This window comes from Lissotriton helveticus, chromosome 11 (genome assembly GCF_964261635.1).
Source record: "Lissotriton helveticus chromosome 11, aLisHel1.1, whole genome shotgun sequence".
NCBI classification, from domain to species: domain Eukaryota; kingdom Metazoa; phylum Chordata; class Amphibia; order Caudata; family Salamandridae; genus Lissotriton; species Lissotriton helveticus.
The window spans coordinates 299,792,407-299,814,009 of NC_136072.1; the positions used below are offsets into that span (position 1 = coordinate 299,792,407).

Below are 21,603 nucleotides of genomic sequence, written 5' to 3' on the forward strand. Positions count from 1 at the left end.
GATTATTAAGCCCATGGAAATTAAAAGTAGAACATTGGAACTTGGCTGAGGGTGCCTGGCCTCCAGCTCGAGTCCAATGTATGAGCTTCAAACAGTGGCAAGCAGATAGTTGAAAACGAGGAATCTCGTGCTGTTTAAAAATGGCCAAAGGTACCTTTAGTTGTGGCATCTTTTCCAATATATGTGGATCTCCTCAAGGGTAGACCCGCTTAAAAAAAATATATATATTTATATATATCACTTTCCGTTTTAGCGAGTTATACATGCTTCAAGGGAGACCTCTAACCGGAATATGGACTGTAACGGTTCCAAGCTCTGGCTTTTAGGTCCCCAGAACATCTTCCATCCCTCCTCCCCTCACACTCCTACCTTGTATACCTGTCCCTGTTCTAGCTACCGAGTTTAGCCGGGAGCAGTAGCAGATCTCTGTTTTGTTATTCAACCTTCCCAACAATAAGAACCTGCGTGCAGTTGCAGAGAGCTCGGGTTTCTGTTGACGGTGACTGTCGGCAGAAGTCCCTCCGCTGTGACATTCTAAAGTTAATTAGGACAGTGTGCACTAAAGGTTGGGTGTGTCTGCTGGTAGAGTGGCGCGTTGCAGGTATGAGGCATTCTTCTACCGAGCCACGTCTGACGCACGTGTTGGATGGAGCACCTACGTCAGGTGGAAGCCATCACTGTGCACATAAATCACGTGTTGCTCCCAGGGGGAGATTCTTGGCCCTGGGGGTGGATTAGTGGTTTTGTGCAAAGCATGCTCGCCTGTGCACTGCCAAGAGTTGTTTGTTGTCATGAGAACTTGCGGTCTTTCCATTCTACGCTCTACGTGTGGTTCTTTGATAGATCAAGAGAGCTAAAAATACTTTTATGAATTCAAACGTGCTTAAGTGAGGGTGTATGGAGTCACCTGATGTCTGCTGGATTTTGTAGGTAAAACCTGGGTGTTGTGCCTGTGTGGTCTGTGTATGAGGTATGTCTGTTAGTCCTTCAGGGGGGGTGCCAGAGTTGTGTGCCTGGACGCACAGGGCCTGTGTTAGTTCGGAGTGGGGTGCAAGTCCTTCAGCATCACCCTCTTCACCGCCCCTCAGTTGGTGGCAGTAGGCACTGCTTTTGCACTCAAGGTCCTTGATGATGAAAGGAGGTTACCCATGCTGGCAGGACAGTCGTCCAGGGGTAGATGTGCCAATAATAGTCCGACATCACCAGCAGGCAAGTTAATTAGGAAGCCTGATGTTCCTGCGCCATTGCTTGATTTTGTTAGAATCCTATGAAAATGTTGCAGAGCAGAGGAACCGCAAGGCTCTTCGGACAACTTGAGACAATAAGTGAGTATTAACATGAAGGATTACTGCTATAGGGCCACTAACCCGAGCTTAACTCTGTACAGAAGTAGGGACACCTCAGATCTTGCATGAAGGTAGTACTTCTCCTAGTTCCCAGTAGATGACAAAAGATCACCCAGCCAATTGAGACCTATTGGAGTTGTGACGGTCCCATCACCAGATCACACTTTACCTGCCTAGTTGCCTGCCTGCCGCTAGCACAGGATGAATCTGGAGGGAGTGAACCCGATTGTTTTCCCTGTGCCAGCTGCGGTCACCTGATATTTCATTGTCATATAAACTGCTGGGTGGAGGTTTCATCTACGTGCTTGGATGCAGTATCCTACCAGTGTGGACGTGCTCGGATTAAATGGCTTTGAAGTGTTTTGTCAGTTATCTTACGTAGAACACAAGGGTTGTGTTAAGGCTTTAAGGTCTATTCTGGAAACATACCTGATGGCAAACATGTGGCACGTTATGTGCTGTTCTCCAGAGTACTCGGGCAGCTGGTGGAGGCCTCTGCCCATCCTTCCATAAGGGACCTGCTCGTTGGAGTTACACCTTAACCACATTACATTGTGACTTTTTCCTGCATCCAGTGTGTTTTTTTTTTTGGGGGGGGGGTTTCGTTTTTTTTCCACCTTTTCCTTCGGTGCATACCAATGTCACCTGGCTCACTTGCTTCCTTCAAACTAAAACCTTAAGTTCTTGCCTGGTGCAGCTATGCGTTTCCCAACCTAAATTTTGAGGAGTTATTTTTTAGATAATGTGAAACTCTGCTTTTTCGACCCCCAAGTATAGTGGGCCAGGCAGTCTAAATCTCAGCGTTCACAAGGAAAGCGCCACACACTAGAGGTACGATGGAAGGGACTTTGCGCTCCAGGAGTGGGTAATGACTATCCTTAAAGGATTACTGTCTGATGTTTCTCTGCAACGCTTTAACTGACCATGTCCCGTTGGGTTAAGAATACAATAAAGCTGTGCACTCCTCTGGGATCACATCTCTGGTGAGAATTATATGTGTTTGGGTATTTTTATCAAATTAAATATCATTATTCAGAAACAGAGCTGTTGGTTTGTTAGATTTGGCGGTCTCTAGTTGGCACAGGCTAGTAATTGTGACAAATAGGGACCCTTGCCTCTAGTCGGGGTAAGTGGGTACACTCCTAAAATAACCCCTGCTCAGTTCTCTTTAGATCTTAAAATGCAACACTTTGAGTCAATGTACCTTAAGATGCGACACGCAGGGCAACGCAAGTGTTGCAAAGATGGTGATGTGTAGAAATGTTGGTGCTAAGAAATAAGACTTCTTGTTGTTGTGGCACGCTTCTCCGATGATGCGAGAAGTCTTGACTCGATGAGTCAGCTGCAGCGGCGACACCCTTGTTCTGTGATGCGAAGACAACAGCTCCAACGGCGGCACACTTCTCTGTGGATGCGAGGCGCTTCTCTCGATTTGGTGCAATGCGACAGCTACAGCGGCGACATCCACAATGTGATGGCAGCTGCAGCAATGGCGAAATGCTTCTTCTTCGTTGCGAGACGCTTCTCTCGATGCGGTGCAATGTGACCGCTACAGCGGTGACATCCACGATGCGACTGCAACACGCTTCTTCGTTGCGAGACGCTTCCAGCTCCTTGTGACACACAGTCCCTCAGAAGGCCCTAAACAGCCGCAGGCACTTCCAAAGAACTCCTGGGGAGCTGGGGGGTGAAGTCTGTTGTCCCTGAGACTTCAGCAGGAGGCCAGCTCCTCTCAAGCCCTTGGAGATCCTTTACAAGTTGAATAAAGTGCACCCAAAGTCCTTTCTCCTTTCTTTGGCAGTCAGGCAACCACTGCAGGCCAATCCCCCAAGCAGCACTTCAGCTTAGGGATAGTCTCTCCTCAGTTTCTTCAGGTTCCGCTCCTCCGCAAAGGTTTCTTCTTGTTTGTCCAAAAGTGATCTAAATTCTTGGGATCAGGGTCCCAATACTTGTACCCCAAAATCCTTTGTCCTCTGTGGGCAGAGGGGCCTTTGCCTAGTCCAAACCAGTTCTAGTCAGGCCTGGAGCACTCTGTTGACATGACTCCTTCTCTCCTTTCACACTGTAGGACAGACATCGGACACACTACAGGAGGTGGAGCCTGCATTGTGGAGGGAAGGTACAGCCCTATTCAGGTCCCAGGTGCAACTCCTCCCTCCCATCTAGATCTCTCTATTCACCACTGGGTTGACCCACTCTGTCTCCTGGAATCCCCCAACCCTGTCACTCAAACTCCAGACAAGGAATACACAACCTAGCAGAGGCAGGCTTGGATAGTTAGACAAGAAAATACCTACTTTCAGAAAGTGGTATTTTTAAACTCAGAATGTTAAAATCAAAATCACTAAAAGATGTATTTTATCATTCTGAGTTCAGGCATACTAAACTCTAATTTCTACCATGTTCCCAGAGTCAGTTAGAATTATAAAATGTAATGATCTAACTGCCCATTCTGGCCTATGGAGAACAGGTAGCCTTGTAATAGTGAAAAATGGAAATGGCTGTAATTCACTATTAGGACATGCCACACACACCAGGGCATGTCCTACCTTATACTTAAGTGCACCCTGCCCTTGGGCCTACCATAGGGGTGTCTGATATGAAGAAAAGGGAAGGTTTAGGAACTGGCAAGTGGGTGCACGTGCTCAGCCAACATGGCAGTACCAGACTGCACACAGGCTCTGCAATGGCAGGCCTTAGACACTTTTACAGGCTGCTTCTGTGGGTGGCACAACCAGTGCTACAAGCCCACCAGCAGCATTTGGTTTACAAGCCCTGGGCACTCCTGGTGCACTGTACTAGGGTCTGACAGGTAAACCAAACCAGCCAATCGTGGAAACATGAATTCCTACATTAATTTACAATAGGGAGCACTTGCACTGGACAGCAGTGGCACATTGCCCAAAACATCTGACACCAGCACAAACACATGAGGCAACAGCAAAAATGGAAGGGAGCCCCACGCCAAGGTGCCAGGTCTAACCGTTTCATACATTCACTTTTCTCCTCCAAGCTCCCACATATCTAGTTGAAGCAAACGCTCTTTGTTTGCACACCAAAAGGACATCTTGTCCTTTTGAGATTGTTTTATTTACAATGGCACACTCTTTGCTGGAGGTTGTTGTGTTCTGTATTTTGAATTGTGCTCCTCCGTATTGAGAGAATGAGACCGAGGCCCACAGTTGCTGGGCTCCTCCATAATATGGTCAGAGCTGTTAGCTGCTAGATTGCTGCTCATCCATCCTCCTAGGTCTGTACCCTACGCAGGCCCACTGATAGGTAGGTGCTGGTTTAAGGATCTACTGGCCTGGAAATTGTCGGCGAGGTATAGGCTGCTCTGTCACTGGAATCCACTTGGAAGCGGTGTAGGCTGGAAAGGCCTGGGCTTTATAGGTCAGTAGATCCGTCCATAGGCCTGTTGGAGAGGTCACTGGCTTCCACCATGCAGAGGACCAGACCTGAGAGGCACTGACATTCCTCACTGTAAGTCTGTAAGTAAAGCATAACCAATCGACTACCGCAACTAAAAGAACAAAATGGGCACCATGTCCTTCGTCCCACCATTTCATGCGGATAATGTTCACCCAGATCCATAGTGGCGTGAACAGCTCCTGCCTTTCTCAAGAAGGGTGTGAGCCGCGTTACATACCTCTCCTCTGACAGCCACATCGCCCTGAATAACTTAAGCCAACTTGTGTAGTAAACGTATGACAAGTATTTCCCAGAAGAAAAAATTCTTCATCCAGTTATTAAAGTTGCTTCTGCATAAAGTGTTTATTACTGTCTGCAGCCTCACATGAAACCTAGGGGTACAAATACTACGTAAAGTGCGTGCGGATACAAAAAAGCGCCTCGGTCCCATACAGATTGTCGGGACCATACAGATTGATTGTGGGAATGTGCTGGACATATCTTCCTATAACATTATTACTCCGACATACGTTCTTTTTGTAATCTTCTTGAAGGGCCTAGTCTGCAAAGCCTTGTTGCCACACACGGCTGCCTTCCATTTCATGTGGGTCCTTCTTCCGTGTACCTGGCCACATGCTGATGTCATGGCGTTGCCTAACGTGGTGATCATCCATCTACCTTGTTGACCGTTTCGAAGTGCCGTTGCCACAATGGGTTATTGTTAGTGTTGTTCCGTCTTATTGACGATTACAAAGGCACTGCAGTCACCATGTGCTTTGTAGTCACGGGGAGACCGGGGGAGGGCTGGGGGCTCACGGTTCCACTTCCTCCTTGGGTTTCGGTGAACGCCCCCTGAATGCTGCGATCTGGTCACTTGGTTCCTGCGGCAGGGTTAGGCCAGCGCCAGTGTTTGCCTTCACTAAGAGTTTGTGTTATCGTTTGCGTTCAGATAATGTCTGTTGACATTCTATGAGCCCTGGCCCTAGAATACAGCACCGTGACCGGGGTCAGGTTGTCCCCCCTCCCGCCCCGGCCGAAATGGTAGTTTCGGGCCGTGGGAGAGCTATGCAACAATTCCTCCATGCGGGTTAGTCCAATTTGATCTCAAACCTGGGGAGTTTACCGTTCATTGGCTAGGAAGAGAAATAACTCGTTGGGGGAGAGTATGTCCCTTTACGGGCAGAGATGCCGGTTTTGGAACTGGGGAACTACGGTAGAGTCTCGGCTTCAGCGCCACATCATGTGATTATAGGCAAGCAAGTCACATCTCCCCGTACCTAAACAAAGAAACTAAACGTGACCCTGTATAATGGAGCTTGTGTAAAGCGCTCCCAATACCTTCGGCTTATGCTCGTGTTACACACAACTCCCAAAATTAAAAATTATTAGATTAATGCGTGTATCGTTTTAAACCAAATGCCTCCTAATGTTTGACACGCAATTTGGGTAAATGTTAGCAAGTGAGCAGTTTTCAAGAACACTCTTTGCACTCGAGTTAGGCCATGAATGCATCCGGTCTTCCACTGAAGATTGCGAGTGCCTCTTAGCTGATTGGTATGCAGTGCTACGTAGCTGCCCTGAGGCTTATTCCTAGGAGTGTCTGTGGGGGGGCCCACGTGCAGTGTGCGCACACTGGAGTAACACTACGAGTAAGTTGTAGTTTTGTGGAAGCCTGCTCACTTGACAACCCCAGGGGCTGCAGTAGGATATGGTATGGTGGCCATCTTGCTCATGCTGGGTGTCCTTTCGTGTGCCCGCCAGACCTTCCAATAGCGCTTTCCGCCTCAATATTGCACTTTTGATAGCGTCGCTCATTACAGATGCTGCGTTTTGGGTATTGAGACCTGCATAAACGTCACGATCTTAATCCACCATACGATTCGATGGTTCTTTAGTTCATGACCCTTATTTAAAGGAAAATTCGAGTTCCCCTACAGCCTTGCCTATGTTAAAAATCGTGATCTGTAAGTTGTGTACATACCTCTGCTGTAGCGTCATTACACAGTTTCGCTGGGGGAAATGTGACAGTGTTCTGCATTTGTAGTCTGTAGCGAAGTTCTTCGAGTCATAATGGTGATATTCCAGTCATGTAGGCGTAAGTGCTTTCACTACATCCTCTGAGCTGAAGGCAGTTTTGCTACTTACCTATTATGTTTTGAAGTGCTCTCTTTCAGTTTGTGCCATCATTGTAATTATCCCAGCCCCTGAAGTTATGTTCCGTGTAAGATTTACAAACCCAGGTCTGTAGTCAATGTAAAAGTCTGCATATAAAAATGTGACGAATTTGACCGGTAGCAATAATGCTGCTGTGTCACACGTGTAAAAGATCAGTGAGTACCTGTATTATTGGATCCCGTAATCTACATTACGGGATCACCAGGTCTCCTCCAGTTTGATGTCTCTTGATAAATTGAATGATCTGTAGAGATTTTTACATTGGCACACACTTGGGTAAATGCAGTGATTAGGGACACTGACCTTTTCCTGCATTCTAAAAGGTTTCCAGCTTTACACTAGCTTGTTGCAGTGGCTGGTTCTTTTGAGTTTGGTGACTGCTTTGCTACAGAGGGCTTGCTGAGCGGTAGATTCAATCTTTTGCTTAATTAGCCATTTTCCTTGCCCGCCTCAAAGGCTTTTACATCTTGAGTGAGCAAGATTGCAAAAATCTCAAACCGTAATATAGTTTGAGGCCTTGTAAGCACGCTCCTGTCTACAGCGCACATATAACTGAGCTGCCCACATCATGAAAAGTGTCTAGCTTGGCCCATTTCTTCCAGAAGTCAACTATGCCGATCTCGGTAGCCAAGTGAGGGCGCTAGATTCATCTGATAATGAACCAGTGTTGATGTACTTGTTTCAGAGACAAAAATGTAACTTTTATACACCAAAGATTCTTCCATTGCCTCGACTAAGATTTGATGAACTGCCCACATTACTTCCCTTAGTATCTGGCATCCCACAGCCTACAAACTTGGCTTGATAGTGTTGTAAACCCAACCTTTCCTCTGTAGCTGTATGATTACCAAAGACTCATTTTGAGGTCCTTCGCTACAAGGTGCTCCAGCAAATAATCTAATAAAGGAAGCCTTCACTGGTGCTAAGACCCACATCTTGGTGTTCAGTAACATAGACTGAACTTGTTGGTTTGATCTGCAAAACCCTTATTACATCACACAAAATCAAGGGATATGGCTAGTTTGCCATAAACAGCTAGAATGAACAATACACAGCTGTAATCAACCAATTGGTTAAAGTCCTACTGGTGCTGGTCGTCCAATAAGTCTGATACAGTCCATTTGCAGATTTTCCTGGGTGACTTTCTTCATGGATACTATATATCAGTGCTGTCTCCAGCCAGACTTATTGTGGATATAAGGGCCTGGGCATCTGAGTCCTGTGGATCGGATGAGGGAATGTTCACAAGGACAGGATCACCAGATTGCAAAGTCCTTGAGGAAAATATCTCCTAGTTCCATATATGCATATCCAATTGGGTTAGCTCCAGAGGGGGTAATGGTGGCAGTAGTGTAGGTGCCAGAAAAACATGTGTTTAATTGAAGACCAGGTGACTTCCATGTAGTGCTCGACTCATCCATATGATGGATGATGGGAACACCAAGATATTAATGCCATCCTTGCAAATTACATTCTGAAAATGGAACTGAGAAACTTTGTGCACTTTTTTTTTTTTTTTAGAAAGTATCTTTCTCGCACCCGTCCTTCCTCTCTGAGGTAACTTGAGCTAGGAAATAATGCCCCCCCCCCCTTTGCTGCACAGTGTAAGGCTTAATGAAGGAATTCTTCAAAATCTGAATGCAGGAAGAGCTCTGGCTCGGCAGCAACCACTTGAAGGCGGTCCCCTTGTCCTGTTTTGTCGCTTGCAGCGTTGGTGCTCCATTAAGATGGTGTAGCCCTGATTTCTCGCTTACTTAGAAATTAAGCTGGTGCTAATAGGTTTCTTGGCACATACCCTGAATTTGGTGTATTAGTGAAGCAGCAGCAGGTGGTTTACTCTACATTATTCCAAACTATTGTTGTACTGGCACATGCGGTGAGGCGTGGTAAAGAGATACATGCACATACAGGGTCCTTGGTTTCAGGAGATTTTAAAGCCATTAAACACCAGTTTGACCACACATAACATGGTTTGGATTAAGAGATATGCAGCTAGATTCATGAAAGGGCCGTTTTGCGAGTCTTTAATAGCGATTCATAAGGAATCGCTATTAAGGACTTGCAAAACGGGATTCATGTAGGAATTGCTAAATAAATTGCGATTCCTACACATTCCTTATTTGCGATTAGCAAATTGCTAATCGCAAATAAGGAATAACTCCCCATTCATTCCTATGGGCCTAAAGGCCCATAGGAATGAATGGGGGATGCGATTTCAAGGGTGCAGGGGTGTCCAAAGGACACCCTGTAGCACCCCTGAAATGTGAATTTACACTGATGTTTTGCACACACACATGTCCAAAGGACATGTGTGTTTGTAACATGCAACTTAGAAAAATGCATTTAACTGCATTTTTCTAAGTTTTAGCTATTTACCACGAGGTTTGACTTCGTGGTAAATAGCGGTCCTAAATTGCAATTTCGCAATTTCAAAATGGTTCATGAATTGCATTTAAGGAATCTCAAATAGAGATTACTTAAATGCAATTCCTCGCAAATGTGCGAATTCTTTATTAGCGATTTTTGCATTTGGGATGATGAATCACAAATGCAAAAATTGCACTCGCAAAGGGCCAGATTCTCAGAATCTGGCCCTTTTGCGAGCGCAATTAAGCTTGATCAATCTAGCGGATGGTTAATAGCTTTTCTTTCAACATGGATCTTTTAGAGATTGGTACGGTTTTTTGTTGTTTATTTTTTCCCCTCATCCATTATTTCTTTCTGCTTGTAGGTGGTATAAGCTGCAATCCAAACCTGGCAAGAAAGAGAAGGAACGCGGTGAGCTTGAAATTGATGTCCAGTTCATGAGAAACAATATGACTGCCAGCATGTTCGACCTGTCCATGAAGGAAAAGTCCCGCTCACCATTTGGGAAACTGAAGGACAAAATTAAAGGCAAGCGCCAAGATGGCTTCCCCGATACGGCCTCTGCCATAGTGCCAAGCTTCACTCAGCCTGGGGCAGACAGTGATGAGGAGGCTCCTGAGAAAGTGACCAAGAAGAAATCCAAACTGAAGAATTTGTTCTCCAAGCCTGGGCTGCAAAAGTCCCCGCTGTCACAATCCATGTCTGTTTTGCCTTCCTTCCAGCCAGCCCCGCCATCTGAGAGGACTGTCCTCAAGCCCAGGGACTTCTCTTCTGATTTTAATGATGTGCCTTTGTCTTCTGACGGTGAGTCAAACCAGTCCGGAAATGTGGAGATCTTTTGGGTTGTTTGCGTAATGTGAACCGTCAGTGGGCTTGCTACTTGTAAAGTTTAGTTTGTCTTAAGTACCACCTTTGCTTGCCTGCTGCAAGAGTTAAGTGCTCAGAAGTGTGCAATTTGACTGTGCTTTCTTTGTACGCATGTCCCAACAACAAATGATAAAGGGGGAGATATTGGAGCGAATATGAGCAAAATGTCTTTTAACATCAGTAATTTGAGGGGGGGGGGACAGTTCTCTTGGGCATCAGGGTTAAGCCTTGCTGTATATAGTGTTTAGCAACCAAGTTTCACTATGAGCATGCCAACCAACTAGTCCATAAAGTGATGAATAAAGAGGATTGTAGTTGCTATAAGTATTTAGATTGAAGCGATTTGCGTATTTGGCTTGCTGGAAATGGAAATATGTTAGTCACTTCAGTTTAGAGTGACCCACGTGAGTGCATCTCACCTGGTCACAATTTCCAGGCATGGATTTTATTTGTAGAAACCGACCATACTCTGGACTTCGATATGGAATTCAGCAACTGAAAACCTGGTGTAATGATATTGAGGCATACCCGTTGAAGATGCCTATAGCGCTTTATGCCCTTGTTGGAAGGGTCCGATCATTTGGGTGGGGCAAAAACTAATTAACGTTGTCATTACAATTTTTTATTTAGTATCCTATTGTAAAGTCTATATTTAGCACAAAAGTCAAAATCCTCTTTGGGTGGCGGTTGAAGGTCTCTGTCACCAGAAAGCAATGCTGTTTTAGGATACCGACAAAGTCAAAGTTGGTTAAATAATCCAACGAAGCGTGAGGTCTCAGGTGCTGGAAACCAAGTTCATACTCACTTAGACTAGGTGAGTGTCCATACTGAGCACCCTGTATACATAGCCTTCTTGAACCCTGGGACCCCTGCTGCCCCGAATTCAGAGCACACAGGGAAATGGGGAAACTGTGAGCAGATTAAATGGCTGTTCTAATTCACTCCAACCGCTTCGCTTTGTTAGCCAGCGAGTAAAAGTAGTGCTAAGAGTGCCTAGAGAGAGAGTCAGGAGAAAGTTTGTTTTGAGGAAGATGGGAGTCTACTTCTCCATGAAGCTAAATATTTCTGTACAGACTATTTCCACCCTTCTTACAAGCCAGATTTCTCACACTTGCCGACTCTCCCACACACATGCACACTTTCTCATCCGCTGTTCCCCAATGCACACACACAACCACCCACTCCCCACAGACACACACACTCTTATGCTTCCCCCACACAGGTTCTCTACTTCACTGTTGTTCATACTCTTCCCACCATTTCCAAATCTCTTGAACGGGCTCCATTCCTCTCGCAGGAATCCATCTCTCGTTTCCATTGTATACCATCTCCCAATCCCATCGCTCATTGTGTCCCGACATGCCTCTTCTGCTCACGCTTTCCAGACAACTAAGGAGGGATGCCTGTAATGCACTGGCTCCTATCGCTAGTGATGCACTAGTATTTTGGGGGAAATCTACAAACAAAAACCTCTCCCTCATTCCTACTTGCATACAACGGTCTTCTGGTTCCATTGTTCAACTTCTCCCACTAGAAGCTTCCAGATGGTAGCTTCTGAACAAGCCTCTTACAATAGCAACTGAGCAGATCAATGCTGTATGTTTCTATTATTTCTTATGCCTTTCATTTTGATTGTTGATAATATATATTTGCTTTTCCTTCGGACATGTCTGTTACTTCTGTTGTCTTTTTTATTTATGTGTAATGTTTTTTGTAAACAGAATCCCTCATTTCTGTTTTTGACCACAGAGCCAGGATCTACCAAAATCGAAGGAAAACCACCTCATTTTCCAGTTACGACTCACAAGAGAACAGTGAGTGCTGACCCAACACAGATCAACCAAATTGTTCCTGGTAACTCCAAGAAAGAAGGACTTTCATTCTTCAGCGGCCTGAGGCCCAAGAATGATCCAGTTACGAGATCCAATCTGTGTATTAATGGTAATCACGTTTATGATGAAGAAAAAGAGCCAAAGCCAGAAGCCACAACAAAGGACAGCACTTTAACCTTTACGCCGAAAGTCATTCGGAAAACCCCCTTGTATTCTTCGATCGAGAACTTGTCCATTAAATCCTCTTCTTCAGAAAGCCTGTCTTCCAAAACTAGTAAAGAGCCAGCTGATCCTGCGCATGTGCTTCCTGACAAGCGTTCGTCATGGTCTCAATCAAAAGATTCCCTGAAGTCTATGACCCTTCCATCCTACAAGCCATCTGCTGGTGAGGAATCTCGAGAGGCTAGCCTTGCAGGTAGCTCAGACCCGTCCAAAGAAATCAAAGAGACTAAAAAGCCAGAGAGCCTCAAATCATCGCTGCTTTCCCTTGTCACTGGGAAAAAGGATAGCTCTAAAGGTGGTGAGGTGGAATCTACAACCCAAGTCCATGCGAAGGAAGAGCAGGCAAAACCTGCAGATGTTCCTCGGCAGCACTCCCCAGTCATGCCACCATCTGAGGTCCCTAGCACGAAAGAGTCCCTTAATCCCTTTGAAGAAGAATTGAAAGAAGAGGAGAAGAAGTTGGAGCCTTTTCCACCATACACAAGGACACCAAAAACGACCGCTGTCAAACCCAGGTAAGTGTGTTGGGTTTTAGGATGTGCTTAGATCCTCTGCTCAAATTTTGGCTTTTTGCTGCTAGATTCTCCTTAAACTACTTCATTTTAATTAATGTCTGTTGGGTTTAGTCTTTAGCAAAGCCCCTGGTAGACAATTACAGTTTGTCGGGATTTAAGTGTGAACAATGGAGTTCAGTGTTCATTAAGTTAACCTTTTGTAGCTCTCCTATCAAACTAATTGGTCTATTATTTAGATTTGTGCAAAGTTAAACCAGGATCTCTTATGTTCATTTGGTGACCTAGTTAATGGTTTGTGGAACTACTTGTTGGAATCTGAGGTTGTCAAACTATTTACAAGCTACCGCTGACGTTTTGTTTAATATCCTGTTATCACACACGCCAGTTATTTTTGGAATTTCTCCAATGACGTAGCCTGAAAATCTGATATGCCTGAATACATATTTGGTTGGAACTGCAGTCTTTTTTTTTTTTTACTGTTCAAAGGCCTGGTTTTCTTTGTTGGTCTGTACTTCATATAATAGTTTGAGGTTCAATAGATTTGGAGGGTCGATGGTTATTGGGCACTGTCCTTGGAGTGCACGCTCATGGATTGCCATCTTCCTCCTTTTGTTCACTTGATTATCCAAGTGTAGCTAAGTTGAGCAGTCGAGACTCATAAGGAAGTGCAGTAGGTTTGATACCTGGATACAGTATGACACAATAACACAAATACATTTTTTAGTCTGAGCTATATATTTGAACAAGAATAGGTATTTTATGTTTCGGAAGTGTAGGTCAGTTACATTAAAGAACACCACAAACAGAGGTCTTAGCATATTCTGGCACCTTGATAGGACCAGTTTTGTAGTGCTACTCTTTGCATAACATGGTTGTTGATGGAAAGGTTATTTATGCTCTGGGGACAGGTTGGTCTGTTCTTTGTCCTTGGAAGGTATGGCCTCTTACTGTGGTCTGTTTGATCAATGAGCAATTGATAAGTTCGGACTGTCTGAGTGGCCCTAGGTGCAGGAGACCGCAGAGGAGATTCTTTGTCTAGCTAGCTGGAAATCATGTCGCAAAAACCCTTTATATGCACAACAATTCTCTTAGAGAATTGGGATTCCCACCCACAGAAAGGGATTAGGGCCCCCAAAGAAGTCGTTTAAAATGGAGTATCCTGGTAATAGGGGATACTGTGCTCTGATGGTCAGTGGATAGAAGCGCTCTGGAAATGGTTAACTGAATCCTAGATAATGCTCCAACTGGTTTCTAAAGTAATAGACTGGAGCTGCTGATGCTGGAAATGGGCCAGAGCCTACTGGAGGTCCCTTGGGCCATAGCTTGAACATCTGACGGCACATTGTCAATTGGTGGGGACATAGAGAATTATAGTGCCTGAGAGTGTAAGGTTTACAAACGGTTTTTGGAATGTTTGGAACCAAGCTCGACCTTGGGTTTAGATGAAAGACCTGAGATGAAAGGAGGAAAACCCTTTGGTGGAAATTAAGTGATTGTTGCTCCCAGAAAAGTATATGGTACAAGGTGGATCAGCATAATGCAGGCTCACCAGGCATGCAGCCCTGGAATGTCCTCTGCGGCTTTTCTTCTGTCTTGCAAAGCAGATGTCTTTAGGTAGGTACCAGCTCGTGTGTTGTAAGGTTTGTCCTGGGTGGCTCATTGACTCGAGATGACCTCATCTAGGCTTCAGTGAGGAGGTCCTTGCTCTTTATATTTCTAATCAAGGGGTACCTCCTTCACACACCAAACAGAAAAGGTTCCTTTCTCCCAGGGCACTTGAAACCATCACAGTGTTCTCCAAACTTTTACATTTTGATCCCATTTTTGGAGAAGGATCGTACAGGTGATGCAAACCATCCAGTTTCTTGTTACTGGTTTGTTTAATGCATTTGAAGCACCGCAGTCCTGCAGTTGCGCCTTGCCAGATCTCAAGGTTACAGGTACTTTAAAGGCACTATTTATTCTACAGCATCCTACAATGCCCCCGCCCCCAACTCGCAGCTTTCCACCCTCCCAACACCAATTGATGAGCTGTCTCAGGCTGGAGGGTTTTTGAAGAAGAAAAAGTTGATCCGCATGTCTTTTTAGCCAGTCCTTGTTCAGTGCGCAGGACAGTATTTTAGTGTTTTTATAAAATAGTCTCTTAAATTCTTGGATCTAAATGGGACTTAAGAAATATTTTCGAGAATGATCGGAGAAAAGAAGTGGAGCTCCAAAGCCAGAAGCTAAAACAACTGATTTCAGTGAGGGATTGATTTATTCAATTACCACTCAAAATTAAGGTCTTTGTTCAACAAAATAAATTGAAATGCTGATATTGTTTTGGCCTAGCTTTGTTGTTAGTAAATGTGTATATCGCCATGAGCTACCTGGGTCTATCGTGGATCTTCAACCCAAAAACATCTTTATGGAATTCAATTCATATTTATAAAGCGCTCAAATGTCCAGAGGTGTCTTGGCCCTGCTACTACATAAGAATGAGCAGTTATTGCTAAGGGGAGCAAGCAAGAGTTGGTGGGGGGGGGGGGGGGGGTGGAGGAGGAGAAAAAGCAGTTTGACTAAACAGCCATGTAATGAATGCTTTCCTAAATGAGAGAAGACCTGTCCTTTCCTTCTGGGTGAGAGGAACAGTGTTCCAGAGTTTGGCAGTGCAGATTACAAAGCTGCTGACCCCCAATGGGTTTTTGTAAACTTGGGGAACGATTATGTTTTTGGCTCTCAACCTACGACCTGGAAGGGATATACGAGGAAGAGTTGTATTTAAGATATTTATGATCGTGAAGTGCTTTAAAAGCAATGCAAGAGGGGCTTGAATTCAATGAATCTCCTAAAAGGCAATTAATGTAAATCCTTAAGGACCTGTGAGGCTCACTGATGCTCGGGAATCCCTGGCAGTAATTGAGCCACAGCATTCTGCAGGATCTGCGGTTTATTTATGTTTTTGCTGTATGTTGGTATAGAGGGCATTACAAAAATCCAATCTGGATAACCTAAGGGTAGTGACAAGTCTTCTGCATCTCATTCGGAATAAAGGGAAGCACTTTCCTGAGTAGCCCCAGACTGTAAAAAGATGATGTCACAGTATTTGGTTTTCGAAGGTCAACTTGTCATAGAAAAGGACCCCCAAATTTCTCACTTTCATGACCAGGGTTGGCAATGTGCTATGCCAAACAGGAAGATCTCCGGTATTCTCCTAGCTTAATTTCAGGCAGTTGCTGTTCATCCATTTGTGTATGTGCTGCATACAGTTGTAGGATCTGGCTGCAGTATCATCATGATTACTGGACACTGAGAGCAAGATTTGGGTGACATCAGTGTAAGATATTACTGAGAAGCCAAAAGATTTTGAGCCTGGCCAGAGGAGTGGCATAAATTAAAAAGGGTGGGACTCCGGGCGGACTCCAGTGGCACACCACATGGAAGGGAAAAAGGGATCAGACACCTATTCGTTTAGATCGACTAATTGATCCTGCTCCGACAAAAAGGATTTAAGGAGAGCAAGCGCCGCTCCCCAGATTCCAGAAGAATGGAGATAGTGAATCAAAAGGTCAGGATTGCCAGAGTCGAATGCCGCTGATATTTAAAAGAATCAGGCAGCATTTCCTACTTTATCTATCATAGATCTTATGTCTTCAGCCTCAACAATAAGGGCTAAATTGGTGCTGTGCTTGCTCCTAAATCCAAACTGAGTTGGGTCAAGCAAGTGATTGATGTTTATAAAAGAGGCCAGCTCTTGATTCACTATCTTGACATGGCAGACATGAGATGGGTCAGTAATTGCTAGGGTCGAAAGGGCTATTGTTGAATTCTTTGAATGGAGGCAGGATTTTATGAAGAAGCCTTGGGAAAGTAACCAGAGCTGAACATTCCATTAAAGATATCTGCCAGATGCATGCATATTGTTTTAGGAGCCAGTTGTACTATTTTCGGAGTACAAGAGTAATGGGGAGCCCAAGCATCTGGTCTGCAGTATGTGGGGTGAAAAAAGCTAATGTTTCTAGTTTAGGGGTAGAGCATGTATCATCATGAGACGGGAGGCACGAAGCACAGCTTCACAAATAAAAAATGTTACTATTTAAAATTGTCTAGAGCTGAAATTAAATAGATAAAATATGATTCCCCACCGCACCCCTATATGGTATAATATTGTCAAAGAGGGGATAAGGTGAATTTCTTAACCTTGAAGCTGACAGACTCTTTGGTGAATGTCACCAGAGCGCCAGGATGGCAATAGAAGACCATGTTAAGTTTTTTTTTTTATATTACTTGTTTACTTTGGGGTTTTACTGTGAATAAACAATTTTTTATTTGAAGTGCCACGAACAGTGGGCCCGGAGCAAAACTAGAATGTTTCAGTTTTTTTTTTTTTCTAATAACCTTTTTTTAGGAATACACTGTTGATAAATTAATGGAAAACGGGGAAGGCCAATGGATTGAAACGGTGGTCGTAGTGTTTACTGCACAAATAGGGATAGTTGAAGATTTCAGTAACTATTGTTTTTAATCTAGCTCGAAAGAAAAATAATACTTGCAGAGAATATGCCGAATTATTTGAGGTTTTTGATGCATAATTTAGATCACCTTGCTGCACAACCCCAGAAGCAAAAACCATGGTAAAGCTCTGAAGAGTGGTTTGGGACCAGTCTTTAAGATGAAACCGATAAATAACAGGAAATTGTGAAATATTTTCGGTATTTCATGGATCCCTGCGAAATATAGGTTTTTACTTCTTTAGACTAGGTAACTTGTGCAATAAAAGCACCCAGACGCATAGAGTTTATTATAAATCTTGTTTTCTTTTCCTTGAATGATGTACTTTTTCCTTACAACCATCCGGTGACTATATAGAGTCTCAATATATTAAACTAGTCTGTTGTGGTTATTTTCTCTTTTCACCGAATCCTGAAGTCCTTTTTGAAGCTATATATATATATATATACACTTGGTGGCCACTGCACGTTGGGCAGCCCACTCCGGCTGGAGTGGGAGGAATAGGGAGAACAGCCAATCAAGACTGGGCAGGACATTCAAATTAATCCAAGGGGAGGAGGCGTGTTCATTTCTGCAACTGAGGGCATTGAGAAAGGCCTCGCGGCCGAAATGCATTTGCCTGTTGTAAATGAGAATAAAGCTGCGCCTTCGGATTTCCCCATGGTGGCTTCTGTATTCTTTTCCACAAAAGAAGCGTGCTGATATCCATTACCGTGTGAGCCAGTGACACGGTCCAGAAGCAACCCGCAGCGCAAGTTTCACCGGAACCATTGGCAGCGGCAGCTTTGGCTGGTGTGAGAGTGTTTCTGCGGTAGCAGTTTTTCCGGTGGACACCTGGTGACCCCAGAAGGCGGGGATGCGATGCAGAGGCAATTCCGCCTCTCTGTGGACCGGATGCCGAGTCATTCGGAGCCTCGTAAAGAACGCAACCTGGGCGTTTAAGGTAGCTGCGGCTTGGGGACTCGAGGGAGCCTGCTTAACTCTATAATTTAAATGGAATGGAGGCACGCTCTTTCTTTGGACTTACCTGCCAGTCACACATTTGCATGGGATGTCATCCCTAACCTGCAGACCCCTTCGCTGGAACATGGCATTCTGGGACATGCAGTCCGGTCACTTGGTGGCCACTGCACGTTGGGCAGCCCACTCCGGCTGGAGTGGGAGGAATAGGGAGAACAGCCAATCAAGACTGGGCATGACATTCAAATTAATCCAAGGGGAGGAGGCGTGTTCATTTCTGCAACTGAGGGCATTGAGAAAGGCCTCGCGGCCGAAATGCATTTGCCTGTTGTAAATGAGAATAAAGCTGCTCCTTCGGATTTCCCCATGGTGGCTTCTGTATTCTTTTCCACAAAAGAAGCGTGCTGATATATATATATATTAGTGCTCCAATTGGCTGTGGTGCCATTGTAGCATTATACTAAACTGAATAATGCAGCCTTTATATTAACTGTACCATCCATTTACTGCTTTATTGTACTGGTACCCTTTTTCTTTAGTTTCATCGGTTGGGATCAGAGGCACTAGTGGTTATTAAAATTGGGCCACCTAAATGTGCAAGTGTATTTAAGTAACCTTCCTTTTGGCAATTTGATGGCATGTGTTTATAATAAACATATGCATTTTCTCATGAGACATTATCCTCAATCGTCTTGTGTTCCGCACAATTCAGAAAAGGCTTTTCCATGGGCTTCTCGACAAAATTAACTTCTCCAGCTCCAATTTATTGTATTTTCTACCTTCTATAGTAGCCACCTTAGTTAGTATGACCACAATAAGTCATTTATTTGTGTTTCGAGAGGTTACTTGATTGATATGTCTGTCCTATTGTGTCCAATAGGAGAAAAGGCTGCAGGCATGTGTATTTTTAGACGGTATTGTTACAGTGTTTGCCTTCTCCTGTAGTGTGATTAGCTTGTGATGTGTCTATCTTGGCTGTGGACACCAGGAAGAGAATAAAGCACTATGACGTGGTTTATGTTCCTGTTTTTTTTTGTGGGAAGTAGCTAGGCTCATTATCATTCTTGGGTTGTAGCCTTGTGACTCACTGCTCATATGTACATGAATACAGTGAACTTTGGACACGCCCTGCCACCGACTGCGTTCTGTATGTGAAGGCATTTTATCACGTCTGCCAGGTGACTGATCTGCAGGTCTTTTATTTTGTCCTTTTTCCACAGACTGGACGTGTCTTTGGGGGCTGAAACCAAAGCCATCCTTAATTCTTCCTCTGTGACTGTTCCCTCTCGCTCTCCTTCTGCACTACTTTCGATTGGCCAAGAGAATCCTTTTGCTTCTGTCCCTGTGGTGTCGGCACGACATAGTTCACCTAATACTGGGAAACCTAATCTGAATTCTCCTCTCACTGTTCCAAATGCTTTTCTTTCACTTCCTTCTGCCTCAAGCTCGCCTTCTCCACCAGAGTCCTTGATAACACCAGAGACTAGATCTCATTTACCCAGACCAGCATCTGATGGCGAATTCATACTGACTTCTGAGCAGTTCACCACTTCACCAAGAAGGGTCTTTGAGGCAAAGGAGATACAGGGAATTGCTCCTCTAAATGATAAAACAGCTAGCAGTAAGAGCTCTGTCCAGTCCCTTCTTGATCAACTTAAAGGCCAAAAGACAGGACACATGGCTGATCAGTTGGAGAGTACAGGGCGCCTTGAAATTGAGGTATCTGCATCAAAAACAAATGCACTGCAAGAAGAAAGGCAAGAATTTTTCTTTGGTGGTGATAGGACAAACAGCCCACATACTGCTTCATTAAAGGAAAGTGTACAACAGGGCAATTTAGAGGAAGCGCTGGTAGGTGGTGAAGTCAGAGAGAATGTGTTTGACAGGGAAAGGGAGATAAATTTAAAGGCTAGAAATGTTGGTAACAGCATTGCCACAAATGAATCGAAGACTGACGTTCCCACACATGTTCAAAGTTACATGGATTCACATCAAGCTCCACTGATAGAAATCCTGAAACCCATCCCTCTTGCAGAAGACAGGACCTTGAAGGATACAAAGAATGGGCTGTCTGTATCACTGGCGAATGAACAGTCAGTGAGAAATGAAGACCTAGGTGACATTGTCCCAAGGCCAAAGCCAAGAGCACAAATCATGCTACCAAAAGTAGCTCATCAGGAAAGCTCTAATGTAGACCTACCTCCAGCAAGTGCCCCACCAAAGCCAGCACCAAGAAGCGCTGCGAAACAGAACAAAATTAATCTGGAGTCTACTTCAACATATTGGGTGCCCAACCCAAGTACTACCCAGTCATCGCAAAAAAATCATGAAAACACAGTTACAGATGTGTTGAGCTTCGAAGAGGATTTGTCTAGTTCAGAAATGAAAATGGCTTCTCCAGTGTTGGGGGATTTGAAGTTCAGGCTTGATGAGTTGCCTGTTATCCCTGAGAATCCAGAAATTATGTCTGATGAGGAATTTCCACATAGCCAGGTCAAGTCCTCTGTCACAGATCCTACCAAAGTTAAACACCGGGCCAGAACTTATGAAAGTGGAGACCAAAATGAGTTTTCTTCCGCTCAACTAGCTATTGAAGAGCGACTGACTCCACAGCTGAAAGAGGATACTCTTCAACATGCACTGGGAATGCATAAAGATTCAGTAAATGCCTATAAACCCCAGAGTTCAGATTTATCTGTGGAAAGTAGTAAAGAGGTAGATTTTCCGAACAAAGAAGAACATGGGTATGATCCCATGCAGGAAGGTAGCAGGCGCCATGGTGTACGTGATAGAGAAATTAAGAATTCTCCCCAGATGGCAGACTTCTCTAATCCTAATGGCTCCCTGTCTCCTTCTATTCTTGCATCTCACTCTTCCATCTCCCTGCCATCTAATCCCTCCAGTGCTAAGGAGACAGACTCTCCGACACGTCCACCAACAGATGGCTTTGATAGAGCCGAGAGCACTGGCAAGAAGAAGCTTCTACGGGCCTGGGTTTCACCCTCTGAGACACCTCCAATTCAGACTCCTCCGAGTGCAAGTGTGCCAGCCAAGCTCAGGTGAGAGATCTTGCAAGCTACTGTCACTACGGATCTTGCCTTTTTTCCAGCATGATTGCATACGGCAAAACAGCACCTTTTAATCAAGACTTCCCCGCATTTGAAAAAGTTGTGCTCTCCAGCACAAGTTTGATTTACATATGGTGTATGGCTGTTGGAGACATAAGTGAGAGGCATGCTGGGGACTAGCAATACCATCTGTCTTAGGGACACTTACTGTGTGAAAGACTATGGGTACGTCATTCCACAATAGAAAGTCCCTGTGCCTTGTCATATTTGCAATTCAGTGTCCTCGTGTGAAAACATAGTTCCACATTAAAGCATCTTTAATGGTGTGATTATTAATGTGCTTCCTGGT

The 21,603-nt window shown here is 44.6% G+C and overlaps 1 protein-coding gene across 1 annotated transcript in view; it reads left to right on the plus strand.

Moving 5' to 3' along the window:
• The window catches only part of RAB11FIP1 (RAB11 family interacting protein 1), a 56,977-nt gene that overhangs the window by 24,444 nt on the left and 10,930 nt on the right, over positions 1-21,603 (plus strand). The window contains exons 2-4 of the mRNA XM_078665410.1: positions 9,664-10,103; positions 11,916-12,735; positions 19,407-21,245. Coding sequence (XP_078521536.1) covers positions 9,664-10,103; positions 11,916-12,735; positions 19,407-21,245 — 3,099 coding nt within the window. The remainder of the gene's footprint in view (positions 1-9,663; positions 10,104-11,915; positions 12,736-19,406; positions 21,246-21,603) is intronic.